Source organism: Taudactylus pleione, unplaced genomic scaffold (assembly GCF_031769625.1).
Source record: "Taudactylus pleione unplaced genomic scaffold, aTauple2 ptg000290l, whole genome shotgun sequence".
Classification (NCBI taxonomy): domain Eukaryota; kingdom Metazoa; phylum Chordata; class Amphibia; order Anura; family Myobatrachidae; genus Taudactylus; species Taudactylus pleione.
The window spans coordinates 3,702,381-3,723,771 of record NW_028284692.1 but is presented as its reverse complement, the minus strand read 5'-3'; the positions used below and the strand labels follow the sequence as shown (position 1 = coordinate 3,723,771).

Sequence of the window (21,391 nt, the reverse complement as noted above, 5' to 3'; positions counted from 1 at the left end):
TATGTACCAACTTCCAAAAAGAAAAGCTTTTCAAAGTTTGGCCCTGGTAGTTGCTTTAAGCCTATGGAGGCTTATGGGCCCCATACATCAGAGATGGATTGCTGCGATCCCACGATGCTGCAACCCGGCATTGCAGAAATCCAACATGTTGGATTTCGGCGATTTGACGATCAAATCGGGGACATTTAACATGTCCGCGATCCGGAGACGGATCACAGAACATCGATGGTGGGCGATCGGAAATTTCCGATTGAAACCCTGCATCGCGACGATCCGTCGCAGATATATGGGCACTTTAAGGAGCAGGAGAGAGATCTTCCGATCTCTCTCACAGGCTCCGGAAGCGGACACTAGGTGCAGTGTCAGCTTCCACAGGAGAAGTCTTTCACAAATATGAAAGACTTCTTCAATTTGCCGAGGATATAACTTGCAGAGACAGTGGTTACCGCAACCTGTGTCCTGTGAGTTCCCCTTGGTACATAGCAGGGATATATTCATTAAAAATTTAATTATCCCCTGAGATATGGAAGCTGAATAACCACTTAAGTTATGTGATTAGTACATAGACCCCTTATACTTTTTGTAACTGTGCAGTCTAATGTTTTATTGTGTTTGAAGTTTTACTTTGTACTTTGATTATTATATTCCAAGATTTACACTTAGCTTGACATGAACATTGTACAAATACATAAAGTTCCATTGAAATAAATCACCAATTAAACATTTTACTCTAAAAGCAGTGGTTCTCAACCTTGAGTGTGTGTGCAAGCAGGTGGGATAATTACTGACCCAGCAAAATAGATAACGCACCTGTGCATGGTTAAAGAAATCCACAAAACATGACCTGTTTGCGGTACTTGGGGACTGGAGTTGAGACCACCCGGACTAAATCAAAGCCCATATAGACAAAAACACACTTGTATCTACAGTATATTGAAGAACCTTCCGCATATTTTCTAATGTTGAGGAAAAAGTTTGGAATATTTCAATGTAACAGAAAAAATATTTTAATATTTAGCCTCTAGTGACTAAAGTATTACTGCCACAATTAAGGCCACTAGCACTATTATATATCAGCTGTACATACTGACTTAAGCAGCCAATACATCAACAATCAATCTGCACAAATCTACGTTGTGCCTATGATTAGGTGTAAAAAAAATAAAACAAACCCGGCAAAATCCAACATCTTGGAAATTCTTGGTTTGATGATTGTGACCCAAAAATGGTCGGAATCGGCGATACGACGATTTCTAACATGTTGGATTTTGTTGATGAATGGGGAATTGGGCTTGCTGATGTATGTGCTGCTGTGTCTGGTTAGTTGTCCCATCCCTCTTCTGTCAGCAACTGACACTTCATAATAGAGGTTCACCATAGAAGAAAAATAAACTAACCGTACTTTACTTTTATTTATAACGGTTTCACATAATGTTAGGGTGCTGACAGGTCTCTACAATAACAAATAAATTAGGAATAATACTGTGTACAGAAAAAGTTGCCACATATGAAAGCTTCTGCCCTGCACCTACAAATTGGGTCTTTAGTGGTGAGGGCTTGACAGGAGAAAGGCTTTATCACTACACAACAGTAGTGTGAATGCAGTAAAAGCTCTGGACACCAAGAGCTCTAATGGGAGATGAATGAGTCCACTTGGGAGAATAAAGTGCTGTGAGGGTCTCTGAGTCCAGTTCCTCACTGCCAGTGTACAGGACAAGAAAACAACCTGAATCTGATAGCAATGTCACAGTCTGAATTGGACAATGGAAACCTGGGTCATAGTTTTCCCCATTGTTCAGGTTCTGGGAACTGGTCTACTTCTCCCACCTCTGTGCTGAATTCCTCTCCAAGTGCAAAGGACAGTTTATACCTGAGCCGCACTTTCTCCTGCAGGGAAGAAAGAAAATAGTAAGTATAAACTCTTTTATAGACCGCTGCATTGGCCACCACAGTTTCTCCACATTCATTTGCCTTCTCTCCCCTGTCCCCACATTGCGAAACTGAACCTGTCACAAGCAGCCCAGTCCTCAGTCAATCACGAGTGAGCAATTCCCTCATTATCAAACACTCAGGGGTCTATTTACTAAGCAGTGTTAGGAGACAGAGTGAAAAGTGATAAGGTGCCAGCCAATCAGCTCCCAACTGTCATCTCACAGGCTGTTTGAAAAATGACAGTTGGGAGCTGATTGGCTGGTACCTTATCACTTTTCACTCTTGCTCAAGAATATCCCAGTATTTAGCACCATCTATCTTTCCCTCGACTCAAATCAGTTTCCCAGTCCCTGCTGCTGAAAAACATCCCCCCATTATGATGCTGCCACCACCTTGTTTCACTGTGTGAACGATGTTCTTGGGTTGATGGGATGTGTTGGGTTTGCACCAGACATAGCGTTTTTCCTTGGTGGACGAAAAGTTACATTTTAGTCTCATCTGACCAGAGCACCTTCCTCCATACATTTGGGGAGTTGCCCACATGCCTTTTGGCAAACTCAAATCATGTCTTCTTATTTTTATCTCTAAGTAATGGCTTTTTTCTGGCCACTCTTCTATAAAGCCCAGCTCTGTGGAGTGTACGGCTTATTGTGGTCACATGCACAGATAAACCAGTATCTGCTGTGGAACTCTGCAGCTCCTTCAGGGCTACCTTTTGGTCTCTGTGCTGCCTCTCTGATTAATGCCCTCCTTGCCCAGTCTGTGAGTTTTGGTGGGCAGCCCTCTCTTGGCAGGTTTGTTGTGCTACCATGTTCTTTCCATTTGATGATGATGGATTTGATGGTGCTCTGGAGGATCATCATAGATTTGGATATTTTTTTTTATAACCCAACACAGAATTGTACTTCTGAAAAACTTTGTCCCTGACTTGCTTGGAGAGCTCCTTGGTCTTCATGGTGGGGATGCCTCTTGTTTAGGGGTGTTGCAGCCTCTGGGGCCTTTCAGAAAAGGTGTGTTTATACTGACAGATCATGTGACACTTAGATTTCACACAGGTTGACTTCATTTCACTAATTATGTGACTTCTAAAGGTAATTGGTTGCACCAGAACTTTTGAGGGGCTTCATAGCAAAGGGGGTGATTACATATGCACATGCCAATTTTCAGAATTTTATTTATGAAGATTCTTTTTTATAAATATTTTTCTCATTTCACGTCACCAAATTAGGCTAGTTTGTGCAGATGCATCACGTAAAATTCAGATTAAAAAAAGTAAAAAAAATGCAGGTTGTAATGTAACAAAAAAGGTAAAAAGCCAAGGGATGTGAATACTTTTGCAAGGCATTGTATGACAAGAGCAGTGATTAAACTTCTCCATACATCACTAGATCTGACATGCCTGAATAATCTAATAGCATATACAAACAAAAAACTTTTTTACCACCATTTACCTTTAGAGGATTTGCCAGAAGCATGACTTGTGTGATAGATGCAGGAGGGTGGATAGGATTAAATGCTGACATATCTGTCCCAGAAGCAGGTTGCAACTTCACTTTCATTGTCTAATTTAAAACAGACAGGAAAATATTATTTAAAAAATGGGGTCTGATTCTAAGCCATACACAATAACCATATTTGCGCAAAAGGTCAATGTTTTTCAACTGCTCGTGCATCTAAGCTAAAAAGTTGCACAGATCATACGTTCCACGGTGTGTACACACAAAGTTGCACAGATCATACGTTCCACGGTGTGTACACACAAAGTTGCAGTAGCTATTGAGAAACACAGTCTTAAGGTCAAATAATATAAGTGTAGTGACACCAAGCGCTAATGGTAGAAAAAAGTTGTCTCTATTAATCCAATTAATGGGTTAAAATGTATTACATAAATGGCACTATATATATAATAATAAAAGCAATACATATAATGAAGATAAAGTGCATAAAGTGTAGCAGCAAAATACGTATGCAGATAGCACTGAAGAAGCTCTGTATTAAAGTGCAGGTGGGAGAGGTGCATATAGTATATAGCAGCAAATGACAATTAAGATATCCCAGTTCCAAAAAATGTACATAAGACAGTTAGTAAAAAGCAAATAGGTAATAGTCCATACCATATTGTGGTGGCGAGTGTCAAATCCGCGTAAAGGAACGGGTTCCGGATAACACCGTTCTAGACACTCAAGTTTTGGTTAGGTGGATAACAGTGAATGCTGCACATCAACGCCAACGTGTTTCGAGCTGGATATTTTTGTCAAGGCTATCCAGCTCGAAACGTGTCAGAGTTTATGTGTAGCATTCACTATTATCCACCTAACCAAAACTTGTGAGTGTCTAGAACAGGGTGTTATCCGGAACCCCTGTTCCTTTACCCGGATTTGACACTCACCACCACCATATGGTATGGACTATTACCTATTTGCTTTTTACTAACTACCTTATATGTAAATTTTTTGGAACTCAGTGCATTTCATTTGTCCATGATACTGGGATATCTTGATTGTCATTTGCTGCTATATACTATATGCACCTCTACCACCTGCACTTTAATACAGAGCTTCTTCAGTGCTATTTGCATATGTATTTTGCTGCTACACTATATCTTCAACGTAACTACACAAATCGTTACGTGCGTATGCACCTTTAGAAATATATTGACAATGTATTCCTGGGGGTGACTATTCAGATACATGGAGATGCACTATCCTATGAACGTGTCGCATAGCTGGTTGTGAACTCAGACTCTTAATCACTGACATTGGAGGCTCTACCCTGACAAAGAATCTGCACCTAGCATCGGGTAGGTGCAAATTGTGATTGGTAGCCACTAAAGATCCACATCGGACCCACCAAGTGTGTGTCTCAGTCCTTGCACATTAAGATGCACACTTGTACACAATGGGAGGGGCTTTTACTAACATTAGCATAAAGTCGCAGACAAGGCAACAGCAAAAGACTCTAGAGTGATTGCAGCAGCTGAATCAGCCCCATGAAGTGCTTGGCCCTTTGATTTTATGACTAACTAAACATCTAAACAGCCTATAATCGGGTATGGAGCAAAGTTTCTACATACCTGAAACAGCTTATTTACCAAGGAATGATAGTACCCTATCTCTGATAAAGGGCTGAATTCAATTAGACAGGAAAAGCCGAAATTGACAGAAAAGTTTTGCCTATTGCCGTTTTTCGCTTGTTTGCGTCTTATCTCCAAATTCAATTCCAGGACGTTTTCACCTAAGCGAAAACTCAGGGGGTCATTCAGACCCGCTCGCGAGCGCAGGACGCTCGCAAGTGGGTCGATGTTTCCCCACTGCGCATGCGCACGACGGAGGGAGCTCCGTCGTGCGCATGCTCGAGACCCGGATAGCGACGGGCTCTCCGTCGCTCCGGGTCTCGCACCAAAGGGGGCGTGCTGTCGATGTTGATTGACAGCACGCCCCCTTTGGTGGGCGTGCCGGGGGCGTGGCTGCCAGACGGAGGCGTTCCCATTTTGGCTCTGATAGAGCCAAAATCACTTCAGGGCTTGCGGCAGCGAGACCCTACCGCAGGGTCTCCGTCGCAAGCCCGATGGTCGCGATGGTCTTGACCATCGCGACCATCATCATGGACGCTCACATAAGCTGTGGGTGGTCACCCACAGCTTTGCGAGCGTCCAGGAGGACGCTCCATTTTCATGGAGGAGGGCCCTGATTCAGAGCGAGCGCTCTGGTCAGAGCGTTCGGCTCTGAATCAGGCCCTCAATGCACTGGAATAGGTGGAAAAGTTTCTGTAATGAATGGCAGGCGGAAAAAAGTTAAAAATCTCTATTTTGGGGTGCAAATGTGGGGAATTGATTCAGAACCCTTTCGACACCCCCGAAAGAACAAATCAGCCAAAAACATTACCTCAGAACACCCCCAAAAAGATGTAATTTTTGGGGCAAAAATGTAAAAAAGTGTGTGGTTGGTTGGGACAAGGATAAAAAGTAGCGAAATTGGTTTCTTGGGGTGCTGTATTGATGGGGCAGGTGTTTTTAGGATTGCAGGTGCGTGCAACAGGTGGATTTTTCACATTAAAAGTGCACTTTAGAAACACAAAAATATACTAGCACCCATTTTCAAGTACCCCAAATTTGACAGGACTATTTATTTTCCCCCAAAAAATAGTTTTCTATCATTTATCACCACTTTTTTAGAAATATGCTTCTAGAAAGCTTTTAACACAAATTAAGGACACAAAGTACTTTTATTAGGGCTAATAGTACACATCTGTAATGATTTCCAGTGTCAGGGAGTCTTATTTTGGGGGTACAGACTGATTCCCCCAATCTATTCAGTACTTTCCGCCTGTTATGCATTCGCCTATTCGCATCTCCGGCAATTGAATAGGACGAATTGCGGGGACGGGCATGCCACGAATTCGCGTCCCAAATAGGCGAAACCCGTGGAAAGTAAAATGGTTCTAATTGAATACGGGCCGTAGTATCAAAAAAAAATTTTGGGGGGGGGTATTTACATTAACTCCAGTATTCCAATTCCACTGGTGAACACTGCATACCATGGGGCATAGATGGGTAAAACCAGGTTCTGACACTATATATAATATGCAATATGTCTAACTCACCCCGCTCTGTGCCCTGGAACTTCGATTATTTATAACCATGCATCACAGGACAGGATCGAGGGAATAAGGGCGCAACTGAATCAGAACTTTTTTCCTTAATAAGTACAAGAATCCCATTTTATCCAATTGGCAGATCCTACATACTATGAGCCTATGAAACTTTCCTCTGCAAGAAATTATGCTCCATAGATTTAGGGCACAGCAAAGCTATCATCTCTGAATGCAAACACAAAGTGCTAAGAAAACGGGGTGATCAGGTGGCTGCCCAATACCATTTCTCACATATAATTCCACCCAAGCTCTTCTACTGATTTGGTAGTATGTGCCTTTAAACTAACACAAACAGGGCTCCTGGCTCCTAATGTAAGTCAGACAAAAGACAATCTATTTGGCAATAATATGCTCTGATACAGGCCGAGTGGACATATAATTACCAAAAGAGCAGAAGACTACAAAAGCATAGGAGGTCTCTACACACAGATATGTAGAATCTCAACTACTGTACAATACATCCAATAAGAGATTCTAAAGTGAAGATAACCCTCTATTATGATTATTAGCCTTTATTTTTATGATGCCACAAGGGTTCCGCAGCGCCTTGCAAATGAGCAAAAGAAGAAATCAGTGACTTACAGTACAAAACAATGCAGGACAAGGACATGGTTTATAAGCATTGCTGCATCTGCGATCATAATACTCATATAAGCAGCAGCAACCAAAGATTAGGTGCCGTTGTAGAGAGTATAAGATGTGTAAGTAAGGGAAAGGAGAAGCACATGAGGGAAGAGGGCCCTGCTCGTGAGAGCTTACAGTCTAAAGGGGAAGTGCAGACAGACAGGGGTAGACAGTGGACGTGATTCAAACCCGCTCGTAGCCAACCGATTTTCGCATTGTGTGCATGCGTGAACCAGTGCGAGAGATCAGGAAGCGTTCGCTCGCTGCGCATAGACTGCCGAGCAGAGTGAGTGACAGGAGAAGCCGTTTGTGGGTGGTGACAGGGGCTGGCCATTACAAAAACGGTGGAGTGGAGGTGCGAACGCAGGCGTGCCTGAGCGTCTCAACGCCGTATCAGAGGCGTGCATAATTTAGAGCCAGCGTCATAGTACACGTCACCTGGCTGGTTTTTACATTGAAGTGTTCACAGTGCTTGCGGTAGGGTATGGTCAGCCACAAGCGCTGAGATCACATCCGATGTACCGATGGTTGCATACACTTCCTGAAGATGACGTGCTAAAGTGGGCGTCTTAAGACAAGTTGGTGGGCGGCTGCATACACAGAGCGATCGCATACCAAGACATAGTGGGCGTGCTAATGTCTTGACGTGCAATCGCCTGCGTTCCCAAATTTGCATACGCATCGTGCGAACGAACGCATCTAGCGAGCGGGTCTGAATGAGGTCCAGTGTGTTGTGTTGATTAAAAAAATATGTATATTGAGTGCATTTAGTACACTGCTTCATATAATTTAAAGGTAGCAATCCTAGTTTCTGTAGTTTATCTGATTGAAGGCTTATCAGCCTATTTTACAGTTAAGGAAAGTCCCATAAGCACCCTTATTTAATGCTCATCCAGTCACTTACTAAGCAGATGATAAAACAGAAAAACCATAACAGTGAGCAAACAAGGGGCCTCATTTATGAAACACACCTTGTGTCCGTGCAGAAAGATGGAAATATCCACAGACACTGTACCAAACTGTAAATATTAAATCAAAGGCCAACTTCCTACCACTTAAATTACTATACCTCTCATTATATAAAACCCATAAAATACACATCAGTTGACCCGCATTTATAAATAAATCAGGAGAATGTGGGGGACATCGGGGCTGTAATTACTTGCAAAATTGTGTTTAAAGCATAAATGTAGTACAGCGCAGAAAGTGCGTCTAGAAATTTAGTGCAAAATGGGTCACATTAGAGACCTGAAGATCTCCAGTTTTGACTTGGCACAAAGTCCATCTGTGGACATAGGAATGCCCCTAAATATTCACTTTCTCCTACTTCACCTCATTTCAATAATCCCAGAGCACCTTCTTTGTACATAGCTAGGAACACCACCTCTGTTTATCAGAACATTTTTTAATGAAAATATTCCAAAAAAACAAGAGATATGGTAAGAACTTACCTTTGTTATCTCTGTTTCTACGAAGTCCATAGGGTCCACAGGGTTGACCTTGGGGGTTATAGCTGGAACAGGATCCATGGGCACCACACAGTTAAGCTTTTAGCTCCCAGGATGCACTTGGGTCCTCCTCTATACCCCGCCCCCGAGCCACAGGCACCTCAGTTGGTAAGCAGCCTAGGCCGGAGGAGAATATGGAACAGAGAGAAGGAAGACTGGAACACACAAGAAACCATACTCACAGCAATAGGAGACGGAAAACCGGTGACCAGCCACACAGCCCATTTGAAGCCAGGTGCGTCAGGGCGGGCGCCCTGTGGACCCTATGGACTTCGTAGAAACAGAGATAACAAAGGTAAGTTCTTACCATATCTCTTGTTTTCTACTTCAGGGTCCATAGGGGGTCCACAGGGTTGACCTTGGGGATGTCCCAAAGCAGTTCAACTAAGGGCGGGGACGCTCCTGTGCTGAAAGGAGCACCCGGCGCCCAAAGGAAGCATCCTGAGAGGCGAAGGTGTCAAACGCATAGAACCTCAAAAACGTTTGAATAGAAGACCAAGTGGCCGCCTTACACAGCTGAACAGCAGAAGCGCCACGTCTAGCAGCCCAAGAGGGACCCACAGAACGAGTGGAATGAGCCTTAACAGAGGCTGGCACAGGTAAACCCTCTTGTGCATAAGCCTCACAAATAACGGAACGAAGCCAATGGGCTAACGTTTGTTTGTTGGCAGGCCAACCCCTCTTGTGAAAACCAAAGAGGATAAACAAGGAATCAGACTTCCTAACCGAAGCCGTCCGGTCTACATAAATTCTAAGCGCCCGGACCACATCTAAGGAAGTCTCACCAGCTGAAAGATCAGGGGACTGAAAAGCTGGCACAACAAGTTCCTGATTAATGTGGAACTTCGAGACCACTTTGGGCAAAAACTCAGGACGAGTGCGGAGCACCGCTCTGTCCTGGTGAAAAATCAGGAAAGGAGGGCGACAGGAAAGCGCCCCCAATTCAGACACCCTCCTGGCAGAAGCAATTGCCAGGAGAAAAACCGTCTTAAATGTCAGCCACTTGAGCTCCACCGCCTCAAGAGGCTCAAACGGAGGACCCTGCAGGACCCGTAGCACCACCGCCAAGTGCGAAGGAGCCACAGGAGGCACAAAGGGAGGCTGGATCCTGAGAACACCCTGGAAAAAGGTGTGAACGTCTGGTAGTATTGCAATCCGCCGTTGAAACCACACGGACAAGGCGGACACATGAACCTTCAGAGATGCAAGGCGTAAGCCGAGATCCAATCCTGACTAGGGATGTGCAGGCTCGGATAGGTTCGAGTTTGCACGTGGAGTTCGGATTTTTCCCTCCAAAAAAACGGAACTCAGAACGAGGCAAAACGTCATCTTACATGGACGAACATAATCATTCCTGGACAAAAGACCAGGAATGATGATGTTCGTCCATGTAAGATGACGTTTTGCCTCGTTCTGAGTTCCGTTTTTTTGGAGGGAAAAATCCGAACTCCACGTGCAAACTCGAGCCTATCCGAGCCTGCACATCCCTAATCCTGACTGAAGAAATTCCAAGATCCTAGAAACTCGGAACACCTGAGGATCATAATGTCTGGACTCACACCACTGAAAGTAAGTGTGCCACACTCTGTGATAAATCCGTGCTGAAGCAGGCTTGCGTGCCCTGAGCATGGTACCAATGACCGAACTGGAGAAGCCCCGAGACCTCAAGACGGCTGTCTCAAGAGCCACGCCGTCAAAGACAGCCGACCCAGATCCGGGTAAAGGCAGGGCCCCTGAGACAACAGGTCCCGATGCTGAGGAAGAAGGTACGGAGCGTCGATGGAGAGGCTCCTGAGATCGGAGTACCAAGGACGTCTGGGCCACGCCGGAGCTACCAGCACGAGCATGCCGCCGTCCTGCTTGAATTTCCGCAGAACCCGAGGAAGCAGGGATAGCAGAGGAAACAGATACGCCAGGTGAAACGTCCATTTCACCGACAGCGCGTCCACCAGACTTGCGCCTGCGTCTCTTGTCCTTGACCCGTAAACGGGCAACTTGTGATTGTGACGGGAGGCCATCAAGTCCAGCTCCGGCAGTCCCCACCTGTCCACGAGTAGCTGAAACACCTCTGGGTGAAGCGACCATTCCCCGGGATGCACGACATGACGGCTGAGGAAGTCCGCCTCCCAATTGAGGACTCCGGGGATGAAGACCGCCGAGATCGCCGGAATGTGACCCTCCGCCCAAGTCAGGATACGAGACACCTCCGACATCGCTGCCTGACTGCGAGTTCTGCCTTGGTGGTTGATATACGCCACCGTGGTGGCGTTGTCGGACTGCACCAGTACCGCCCTTCCGTGAAGAGCGGGGCCGGACGACTGCAGGGCCCTGTATACTGCCCGCAGTTCCAGGATGTTGATGGGGAGAAGTGCTTCTTCCGCTGACCAACGACCCTGAAGCGACAAAGAGCCGGTCACTGCCCCCCAACCCCGGAGACTGGCATCCGTCGTGAGCAGGACCCAGTCCGGGATCCAAAATGGGCGCCCCTCGACCAGATGAGCTGTCTGAAGCCACCAAGCCAAAGATTGCCGAACGTCCGGAGACAACACCAGCACCTGAGAGCGGATCCGGTGAGGTAACCCGTTCCATTCTGATAGAATCAGCCCCTGCAGGGGCCGGGAATGGAACTGGGCAAATTCCACCATGTCGAATGTCGACACCATGGACCCCAGAACTCTCATAGCCGAATGGACCGACAGGCGGCAACGGCTCAGGCAACTGTGTATCCGCAGCTGTAGTGAGGCGACCTTCTCCGTAGTCAGGAAGATCCTTTGCTGACGCGAATCCAGCAGGGCTCCCAAATGAACCATCCGCTGTGATGGAATCAGGGAGGACTTTTTCCAATTTATCAACCACCCGTGTGCTTGCAGGCAAGCGATCGTCAGGTGGAGATGTTGAAGCAGTACCTCCGGGGAGCTCGCCAGCAACAGGAGGTCGTCCAGATACGGCAGCAGCTGTACATTCTGGTTCCGAAGATGTGCGGCCATGACCGCCATAATCTTCGTGAACACCCTCGGTGCCGTGGAGAGACCAAAGGGTAGCGCCCGGAACTGATAGTGGTGTTGAAGGATAGCGAACCTCAGATACCGCTGGTGTGAAGATGCTATCGGAACATGGAGGTAGGCGTCCTGGATGTCCAGGGACACCATGTAATCCCCCGGTTCCATCGCCAGAATGATGGAACGTAACGTTTCCATCCTGAACTTGGGAACTCAGAGGAATTTGTTCAGAGACTTCAAGTTGAGGATAGGGCGATGAGAACCATTGGGTTTCTGCACCAGAAACAGAGACGAATAATACCCCGTCCCTCGTTGTGATAGAGGAACGGGAACAATGACCCCTGCTTTCAGCAAGGACTCTATAGCCTCCTGAACCTGTAACGCCTTGGTCTTGTCCTGAGAAGGACTTGTGCAGAAAAACTGGTGGGGTGGTCTGTGCCGAAAAGACAGGGCGTACCCCTGGGAGACCACTTCTCGAACCCAGGCATCCGTGGTGGTATTGTGCCAGCACTGGGCAAATAGAAGAAGTCGGCCTCCCACTCTGAGGTCCCCCAGAGGGAGGCCCGTCCCATCAGGCCGCAGGTTTATCTTCCTGCTTGGAAGAAGGGCGCCGAGCACTCCAGGCTTGCTTCTTGGGTTTAGAGGCAGTCTTACTTGCAGACTATCTCGGGAAGGACTGACCTTTCGCCTTACCCTGAACCCGAAAGGAACGAAAAGCCGAACTCCAAACCTTAGTAGGCAGTGCCGCCGAAGGGAGGAAGGCCGACTTGGATTTAGCCAGGGTATCCACTATTTTGTCCAAGTCCGGACCAAATAGTAATTCCCCATTGAAAGGTAAGGCCTCCAGACCCTTCTTTGAATCAGAGTCCGCTCTCCAGGACCGCAACCACAAGGATCAGCGGCCAGACACCGCTGCAGCCGATACCCGCGAGGTCAGCAGACTAGCATCTAAAGAAGCTTCACCAATGTAAGAAGCAGCGTCCTTCATTTGTCCCAACAACGCCCGCTGGACATCCGGAGCGTCGTCTGGGAAGGTATCTTCCAATGCATTGGCCCACCCCTCAATGGCCTTGGCCACCCAGGAGATGGCCATGGACGGTCGGGCCACCGCCCCGGAGAGGGAGTAAATAGACTTTAAGCAAGTCTCAACTTTCCTGTCCGTGGGATCCTTCAGCGAGGATATCGACGGTAATGGTAAGGTGGTGCCCCGAGTTAAACGGGTGACATGGGAATCCACCGCCGGTGGAGTTTCCCATTTTTTACAATGTGCCTCAGGGAAGGGGTAATTAGAAGCCAACCGCTTCTGAGGAAGGAATCTCTTACTGGGCGCCTGCCAAGCTACCGCCATATGATCCGTCAACTGATCCGACAGGGGAAACACCGCAGAAGCCACCTTAGTTTTTTTTAAACTAGGAAACTTCGACTTAGGAACCGGTGCCTCATCCTCTATAAGAAGAATAGCTCGCACCGCCCTAACTAGTGCTCGCACATTAATGGACGACTTGGTATCCATTTCCTGGACCGAGGCGTCCGAGTCAGTGTCATCAGGGACCTCCCCATCATCTGAGGAACCCTCTGAGTCCGATACCTGAGCAGCCCGTGTCATGAGTGGGCGTTTTGAAATCCTAGAAGGCATGTCAGTCTGCAACATTGACTGAAAAGCCGAGGAAGCGGCCGCCAAATTTTGCACGGAGTTGGAGAGCACATCCACCCATGGTGGAGGAGTCGCCATAGGGGCCTGAAAAGGTACCACAGGCTGCTGCGGCACAGGGGAAGCCTGTATATACATAGGCAACCCCGCATAGGGACCTACTGATTGAGACCCAGGAGGACTCCGCAATAACTGCGGGACACCCGGGGAATGGGGGATGGTCGGCTGGGGCACCGCCCTAGTAGGGAGAGCAGTCGGGACCGACAGACGGTCCGCAATAGACACCAGCACTTGAGAAAACATCGCCCACGGTGGTTCCTGCGCCAGAGAAGGTCTGGATGGGCCAGGAGCCACCTGGCATCGACTACACAGGCCATCCTGTGACAAATCCTCCCTATCTACTCCTGCAGAACAGCGTCCGCAGGAGGCCAACACCGGAGCCACTGAGCGCTCAACCTCCTCGTCTGACATGACAGAATATATTATATATCTGGCACCAGGGTAGAAGTAAAACGCACTCACCGGTGTGCTGAACAACAGCCCACAATATGGCACTGAGTAGCACACAACTGTATGTGACGGACCTCACAAATACGTGATCTATATAAGTGAGGTCAGTAGAAACGCCCCTCCCCCACACACCTGTAGGGCTTGTAGGAGAAGTAAAGGGATAGGTATAAGCTGACAGTAAGTAGAAAATAAGCACAGACAGGCAGCACTAGCAAAAGTCACATACCATGCAGGAAGATATACTCACTGCACCTTTATGGTGCATACACACGATCAGATTTTTCCTTCAGATATGAACGATAACGATTTAAAAATCGTTCAGTCGTTCATATCTGAAGGAAAATCGTTCATATCTGACATGCCTGAACGATGGACGATCAACGATGCGCGTTCCCGTTTGTCAGATAACGATATCTGACATCTGATGGGTTTGCAGTCAGACTTGGATGATTCCATTCATTTTAATGCAGTCAAAAATCGTTCAATCGTTCAAATCGTTCAAAACTTTGGTAAAATCGTTCAAATCGTTCAATCGTTCAGTCGTTCATCTGACAAATCTGACAAGTCTGACAAATCTGACCGTGTGTATGCTCCATTACACTACAATCAACCTGCCCAGATTCAGTGTCTGGGAGGGCTATAGTGCTGTGTACGCTGTCCTTAATCAGGGGAGAGGTACACAGGGGGACCGGTCCGCGTGCTCCCTGAGATCTGCGCTGCCACTGGGAAAATGGCCGCTGGAGACCTCAGAGGAGGAGTGGCCGTTTAACTGCAGCTCAGCGACGCCAGACTGCGTGCTGAAAGGCGCGCTGAGCTGAGGGGAGGAGCCGCTGACAGGGAAGGCTTCCTCCCCTGGCTGGCCATAACCCCAGGGATGCTGGCTTCCCGCTTGCCCCTTTATCCCTGGTGGTCTAGTGGTCCCACGGGTTATGGGGGGGGCCCGCCGCCACTGCCAGCAGCCTCCGGTCTGTCCCCAGGACCGGAGGCTAAAGGACTGCATTTAAGGCATTCCGCGCGCCGCCGCTAGCCAGCGACGCGCGGCTTACCTGAATCCCCGGCGACTCCGGCAGCAGTCCTGGGAGGTAGACAGAGTCCGGCTAGTACGGACTCTGCCCTCCCGCCGCGATCCCCAGATCAGTACTGGCGTCGCGGCGCCAGTCGGGGATCAGAGCGGCAGCGTGGGCGTCTGTACAGACAGCCCTTCGCTGCCGTCTGTAGTAAAAAGAGATTAAAATAAATAAAATCTAACTTAAAATAAAAGCTTCTGGGGGCTGCTCCTGCAGCCCCCCTGCGCGGTGACCGACTCCGGCCGGGCACCAGCTTACACTGAGGTGCCTGTGGCTCGGGGGCGGGGTATAGAGGAGGACCCAAGTGCATCCTGGGAGCTAAAAGCTTAACTGTGTGGTGCCCATGGATCCTGTTCCAGCTATAACCCCCAAGGTCAACCCTGTGGACCCCCTATGGACCCTGAAGTAGAAAAATTAAATAATGGATGCCTCCCAGATGTAGACACGTGCTTTCCTGAAGGCAGTATTCTAGGATGGAACCAACCACTATCCCAACACCTAGCTGACATAAGCCGCTAGCTAAGATGGATCTGAGGCAGGCAGAATAAATATGCGTGCAACCATACGTACGGTACGGGTCTGTGTTAATTGACAGTCTGTTGTTTTGGGGAGGGGGCGGCAACGACCTCAGATTCCCAAAACAGAGGCGTGTCGCTACTGTTGTGGGGGAGTAACAAGGCCAGGATCTCCATCGACTAATGGAGATTTCCTGGCCTCTTTTCACCATCTACGGCAGCTTAGCTGGCCGATGGTCTCGCAGATGATCCGCAATGCAGCAGGAGTCATGATGCCTCCTGCTGTATTACCATATTAGAGCTATAGCTACTGCGTCCTCTGCTGAATTAGGCCCCCTTTAAGGCATAGCCAACTCCATGCCATCATATGCAGTGTCTGTCTTATGAACAACATTTTGCTCTAGTAGTGGATAGCCCATCACAACACAAGGAGTCCCAAAAATGTTAAAACTTAGTCCAAGTCAACCTCCTCAAAGAGTGCGCAGAATCTGATCCTAAAGACTGAACAGCAGGAGGGCTTAGCAAAGCAGCCAGTAGCCTTTCTAAGAGAACGGAACGGAACTAGTGCCTGAACAGCACAGACGGTGTAATGGTTAGCATTACTGCCTCACAGCACTGAGGTCATGGGTTAGATTCCCACCAAGGCCCTACCTGTGTGGAGTTTGCATATTCTCCCTGTTTCCTCCCACGCTCTAATGGTGCATACACACGGTCAGATTTTCCTTCAGATCTGTACAATAAAGATTTTAAAAATCATTCAATCGTTCATATCTGAAGGAAAATCCGACATATGTGACATGTTTGTCAGATGAACAATGAATGATGCGCGTTCCCGTTTGTCAGATAACGATATCTGACATCTGATGTGTTTGCAGTCAGATTTGAACGATTCCATTCATTTTAATACAAGCAAAAATCGTTCAATCGTTCAAATCGTTGGTAAATTGTTCATCTGACATATCTGACCGTGTGTATGCACCATAATATACTGGTAGGTTAATTGGCTCCAAACAAAAATTAACCCTAGCGTGTACGTGTGTGAGCATGTGATAGGGAATATAGATTGTAAGCTCCACTGGAACAGGGACTGATGTGAATGGCCAAATATTTTCCGTATGTGCTGCGGAATATGTGTGCACTATATAAATAACTGGTAATAAAATAATATATTTAAAAAAAAAAACCCAGCCAGGCGGTGTTCCCAAACTGGAATGTCTGAATGGGAGCCACAGAGCCAGAGAACCCATGGCTAAGTGCTTTCAGTAGAAGAGAGCCAGTCTCTAATGATTGAACAGAGGATGTGGCATGGGGGGGACTGCTCACCTCACAGAGATGAATTCTGAGCTGGATGGACAGAGTGAATAAAACAGGGCTACTCATCTGTGCTGGATCTCCCTGACCACTACAAGTGTGCCCGCCAAAAAGCTCTCACCCTCCCCTGCTATGCTAAAGCATCAAGGTCTGACTAAGGCGAGTTTGGCTCCCCTAGATGAAACAGTATACAGTAATGGCAACCGACAAAACAGCCTTACCTTAGCACTGCTCCCTTTATCAGCCGGACTGATAGAGAAGAATTACGCACAACTGTAGTGTAGAATGCGCAGAACTGATTTAAAGGTTGATTTTAATCACGAATACTAAAGGTTGATTTTAATCACGAATACTAAAGGTTGATTTTAATCACGAATACTAAAGGTTGATTTTAATCACTAATACTAAAGGTTGATTTTAATCAATTTAAAATCGATGAAAATCAACGTTGTGTTTCTGGGACTAAGTTAAACATTTACTAACAGAATTTTTTTATTTGTTTTTTTTAAGTATTAGTAAATGTGTGACTGAGACCCAGAAAGACAACATCAATGTTGATCGATTTTAAATCGATTAAAATTGACCTTTAGTAAATATACCCCTAAATGTCTGCTGTCCATGGACAGATTATCCAATGCCTAGAAGCCTGCCAAGGTGGAGATGATGTAGCAGCCTGGAGATGGCAACTCTCTCTGAGGCCCAGTGCTAAGTATATGGTTGCTGTCTAAAAAGACAGATTAGCCCCATCTATTTGTGCCTAGTAGGGCTGCCTTACCACAGCAGTCACCAGACCTACCTTCCAGTACATAGCTCTCGTCCAGCTGGGTGCACACAGTACGATATATCATCCCGTTGCAGAGCTGAATGATATATCATGCACATGGTTGCTCCGGGCCGTCATTCATTGAATTGTCCCATTGAATGTGCTGCACTTCCAATGGAAAGATTAAATGAACGATGCAGTGTAGTTAAATGCAGAACGTAATGATAAATGGCGCCGTCGTATAGAGTACACTGCGCATGCGATGTATCATCTCTTTGCTGCGTCGCATCGTTGTAAGATGTGTACCCAGCTTTACCTTGTGCAGCTTCTCTGACTCTGAAGCACCCGATGGATTGTGTGCACTACAGGGATGCAGTTCACTACCTGTAGCTGCAGTGACCGGTCCCCCAGAGGAAAGCATAACTTGGGAGATAGTGGGAGCAGAAGGGTTACTTCCTCAACTGGCTCCTGCCTGGCACCCATACATGGGTGCTGTTGTGAAAATAAGAGAAATAAAATAAAACTGCAGAAAGAACTCTGCCAGTTGCAGCACCAACCAAAAGCCTAGTCATAGAGGTGTTCTTACCTGTTAAATCCTTTCCTTGGAGTTCATGGGGGGGCACAGGCTTTACACTGGGTATAGGTGGTGAACTGGAGCTGGGCACCAAATGGTTACCTTTTTTTTCCCAGCAGCCCAGGCTCCCTCTCGCCCCCTGTCTAGTGGTTCAGTTAAATTAATGCCAGGTGCATCAGGGTGGGCACCCTGTGTCCATCATGGACTCCATGAAAATTATTAAACAGGTAAGAACATAAATCTCCTTTTCTTTATCATCCATTGGTGGATACAGGCTTCACATTGGGACATCCCAAAGCTGTCCCACTGAGGAAGGAAGAAGCTCCTGAGCTGCATTAAGAACCCTTCGTCCAAAAGCTGTACCTGCAGAGGCAGAGGTGTCTAAGGAATAGAACTTGAGGAACGTATGGGTAGAAGTCCACGTGGCTGCTTTATAAGCTGCTCTGCAGAGGCGCCACGTCTAGCTGCCCAAGAAGTGCCCACTGACCAGGTGGAATGAGCACGCACCAAGGCAGGGGCAAGTAGATCCACTGCAACATAAGCATGGTGGATAGTCAAACAGCCATCTGGCCAAAGTCTGCTTAGTAGCTAGCTAGCCAACCAGCCACGCTTGTGCAAGTCATACAGGATAAAGAGGGAGTCCGTCTTATGGAAATCTCTTGTCCTGTCTAATAAATCTGGAGGGCCCTCACTACATACAAGGCAGCCAGCTCTGGGGAAGAATCCGGCACTTGGAACAAAGGGACCACAATCTCCTGGTTGATGGGAAACCTGGAAACTACCTTAGGGTGGTAGTCGAACCGTGTCAAGACAATGCACTCAAGTCAGAAACTCTACGGGCTTTAAAGAGGAAAGGCGGAGGCCCAAATCCAGACCCGGACTCTTGACAGATGGAAAATATGTTCTCCAAACCTGTGATAAGTCTTGACCAAGAAGGACTTCCTGGTGTGAATTAGGGTACAAATGACACAGCGGGAGAAACCCTTTGCGCTCAGGACGGATGTCTCAAGAGCCACCCCATCAAAACGAGGCGGCACAGATCCGGATGGAGGCATGGACCCTGATACAGCAGATCCGGCCTGAGAAGATGATGCAGCTGAGCGTCGATGGAGAGAACCAAAAGATCCATGTACCAAACCATGCGCAGCCAATCCGAAGCCACGTTGATCACGGTGCCGCCTTTTAACCCGCGGAATCACTGAAATTGGGAGAAAAAAATGTACATGAGTGGGAAGGTCCACCAGACCGCTAGGGTGTCCACCAGAAGAGCTTCTGGATCTGTGGTGCGTGAGCAGCATCACGGCAGCTTGTGGTTGTGTCGAGATGCCATCATGTCGATATCTAGTAGGCCCAGCCGAGATCCAGGAGTTTCGAATTTCAGGAATGTAGAACGCTGACTGAGCCGGAAGATGACGCTCTGCCCACTGAAGAATGCCACCCTGATGGTTTATATAGGTGATAGTTTTCGCGTTGTCCAACTGAACCTTGACCGGGCAATGTTGGAGAAGGGGCTGTGCTAGGCAAAAAGCTCAGCAAACCACCCTGAGTTCCAGGATATTGAAAGGTAGATGACTCTCCTGAGCTGTCCATCGACACTGAAACGTCCTATGACAAATGCCCACCATCCAACCCCGAAATCCTGCGTCGGGGGTGAGCAGGACCCAGTCCTGGATCCAAAAGAGCTGGCCATTGTCCAGGTAGAGCTACCACAAGTGATGGACGTCCCATGGGAGAGTGATTACCTGAGACTTGATATGCTTAGCGGAGTGATTCCACCGGGCCAGAATCTCCATTTGTAAAGGATGGGAGTGAAACTGTGCATACTCTACCATCTCGAAGGTCGAGACCAGAGAAACTCGGAACTGCATGCAAGAGTGAATCAACACTTGACAGCGACCCGTGAAGGAGTGAACTTTGGACTGCAAGGACAGAAGCTTGTCCTTTTAAAGGAATACTCGCTGGACTCCTAAATGTAGCATCACCTGAGATGGAGTCAAGGTGGATTTCCGCCAATTGATAATCCACCCCGTAAGACTGTAGTAAGTCCACCGTGAGGCACACGGTGAGCACATCTGGTGACTGGGCCAGGAGAAATAGATAGTCCAGATTGGGCAGTATTCTGACCCCCCTGCATTGGAGTTGTGCTGCCATGACCTTTGTAAAAACATGAGGAGCCGTGGAAAGTCAAAATGGCAAACTGGAAGTGTTCCTCCGCACTGCAAACCTAAGGAAGCGCTTGTGACTGACCCAGATGGGAATATGCAAATGAGCATTCTGGATATCTAAGGAGGCCATGAAGTTCAGAACCAGAATGATGGAGCGAAGATACTCCATGCAGAACTTCGGTACTCGGAGGTACCTGTTGAGCGACTTCAGGTTGAGGATGGATCGGAACGAGCCGTCCAGCTTCTGAACCAGGAAGAGGTTGGCATAGAAGCCTCTCTGGTTGGGGGAACTGGGATGATGACCTTGGTGGCCAGAAGGGAACGGCTGCGCTCCTGCTTTTCCTGAATCGATGGGAAGGCCTGTTGAAAAATATTGGGATGAAGGACATTCCCGATAGTGTCCCAGGGCTATGCTCTAACCTACCTCTGACCCAGGCATCTGTTGTGATCACCATCCAAGCATCAGAGAGAAGCAGAAGGTTGCCTCCAAAGCTGGGGTTAACCAGGTGGAGGCCAGCCCCGTCATGTGGCATACTTGTCAGGTGGCTTGGTAGCAGGCCGCCTGGTAGACCCAGTAGCGGATTTACCGCTAGGTAACCCAAGCGGCCGCTTAGGGCCTGGCGGGTCCCCGGGGGCCCGCAGACAGGGCTGTAGAACGGAGACTTGTTATATTATTGTTTTGCCCGGCAGACTGTCAACACATTGATTGGACAGCTGCCGGGTGCTGCTCTGTGTCTCTGCACTCTAGTCTCCCCTGCTCTGCTGTGCTGCATGTGACCAGTAACGTCACACGCAGAGAGAGGAGCGGAGCCTAGAAGAGGCTGAGGTGCCTCCATGCTGACATTTGGAGAGAGTATAATAGAAGGTGAGTGCCATTGCCTGTTGGGCCACATACTATGGCGCTGGGGATTGGGGAGGAGGAAGGGAATTGTCCACCTGCACCTGTTATAGTCGGCAGGGGAGAGGGGGTGTTTGATGTTTCTATCACCCTCCTGCTCCTGCTGTAATCTCTGCAGGATGTGGGGGAGGGTGTTTGCTGCAAGCAAATAAAGACTGTCTTGTGCTGTGTGAATGTATAATAAATGAATGTCTGTGTCAGTACGTGGTGTCAGTGTCAGT

The 21,391-nt window shown here is 47.8% G+C and overlaps 1 protein-coding gene across 1 annotated transcript in view; it reads right to left on the bottom strand.

Annotated features, from left to right (window-relative positions):
• Positions 1-594: 594 nt before the first annotated feature.
• GGA3 (golgi associated, gamma adaptin ear containing, ARF binding protein 3) overlaps positions 595-21,391 on the bottom strand; it is a 109,446-nt gene continuing 88,649 nt past the window's right edge. The window contains exons 16-17 of the mRNA XM_088482576.1: positions 3,384-3,494; positions 595-1,887 (exon numbers count right to left, since the gene is read on the bottom strand). Coding sequence (XP_088338702.1) covers positions 1,777-1,887; positions 3,384-3,494 — 222 coding nt within the window. The 3' untranslated portion in view covers positions 595-1,776. The remainder of the gene's footprint in view (positions 1,888-3,383; positions 3,495-21,391) is intronic.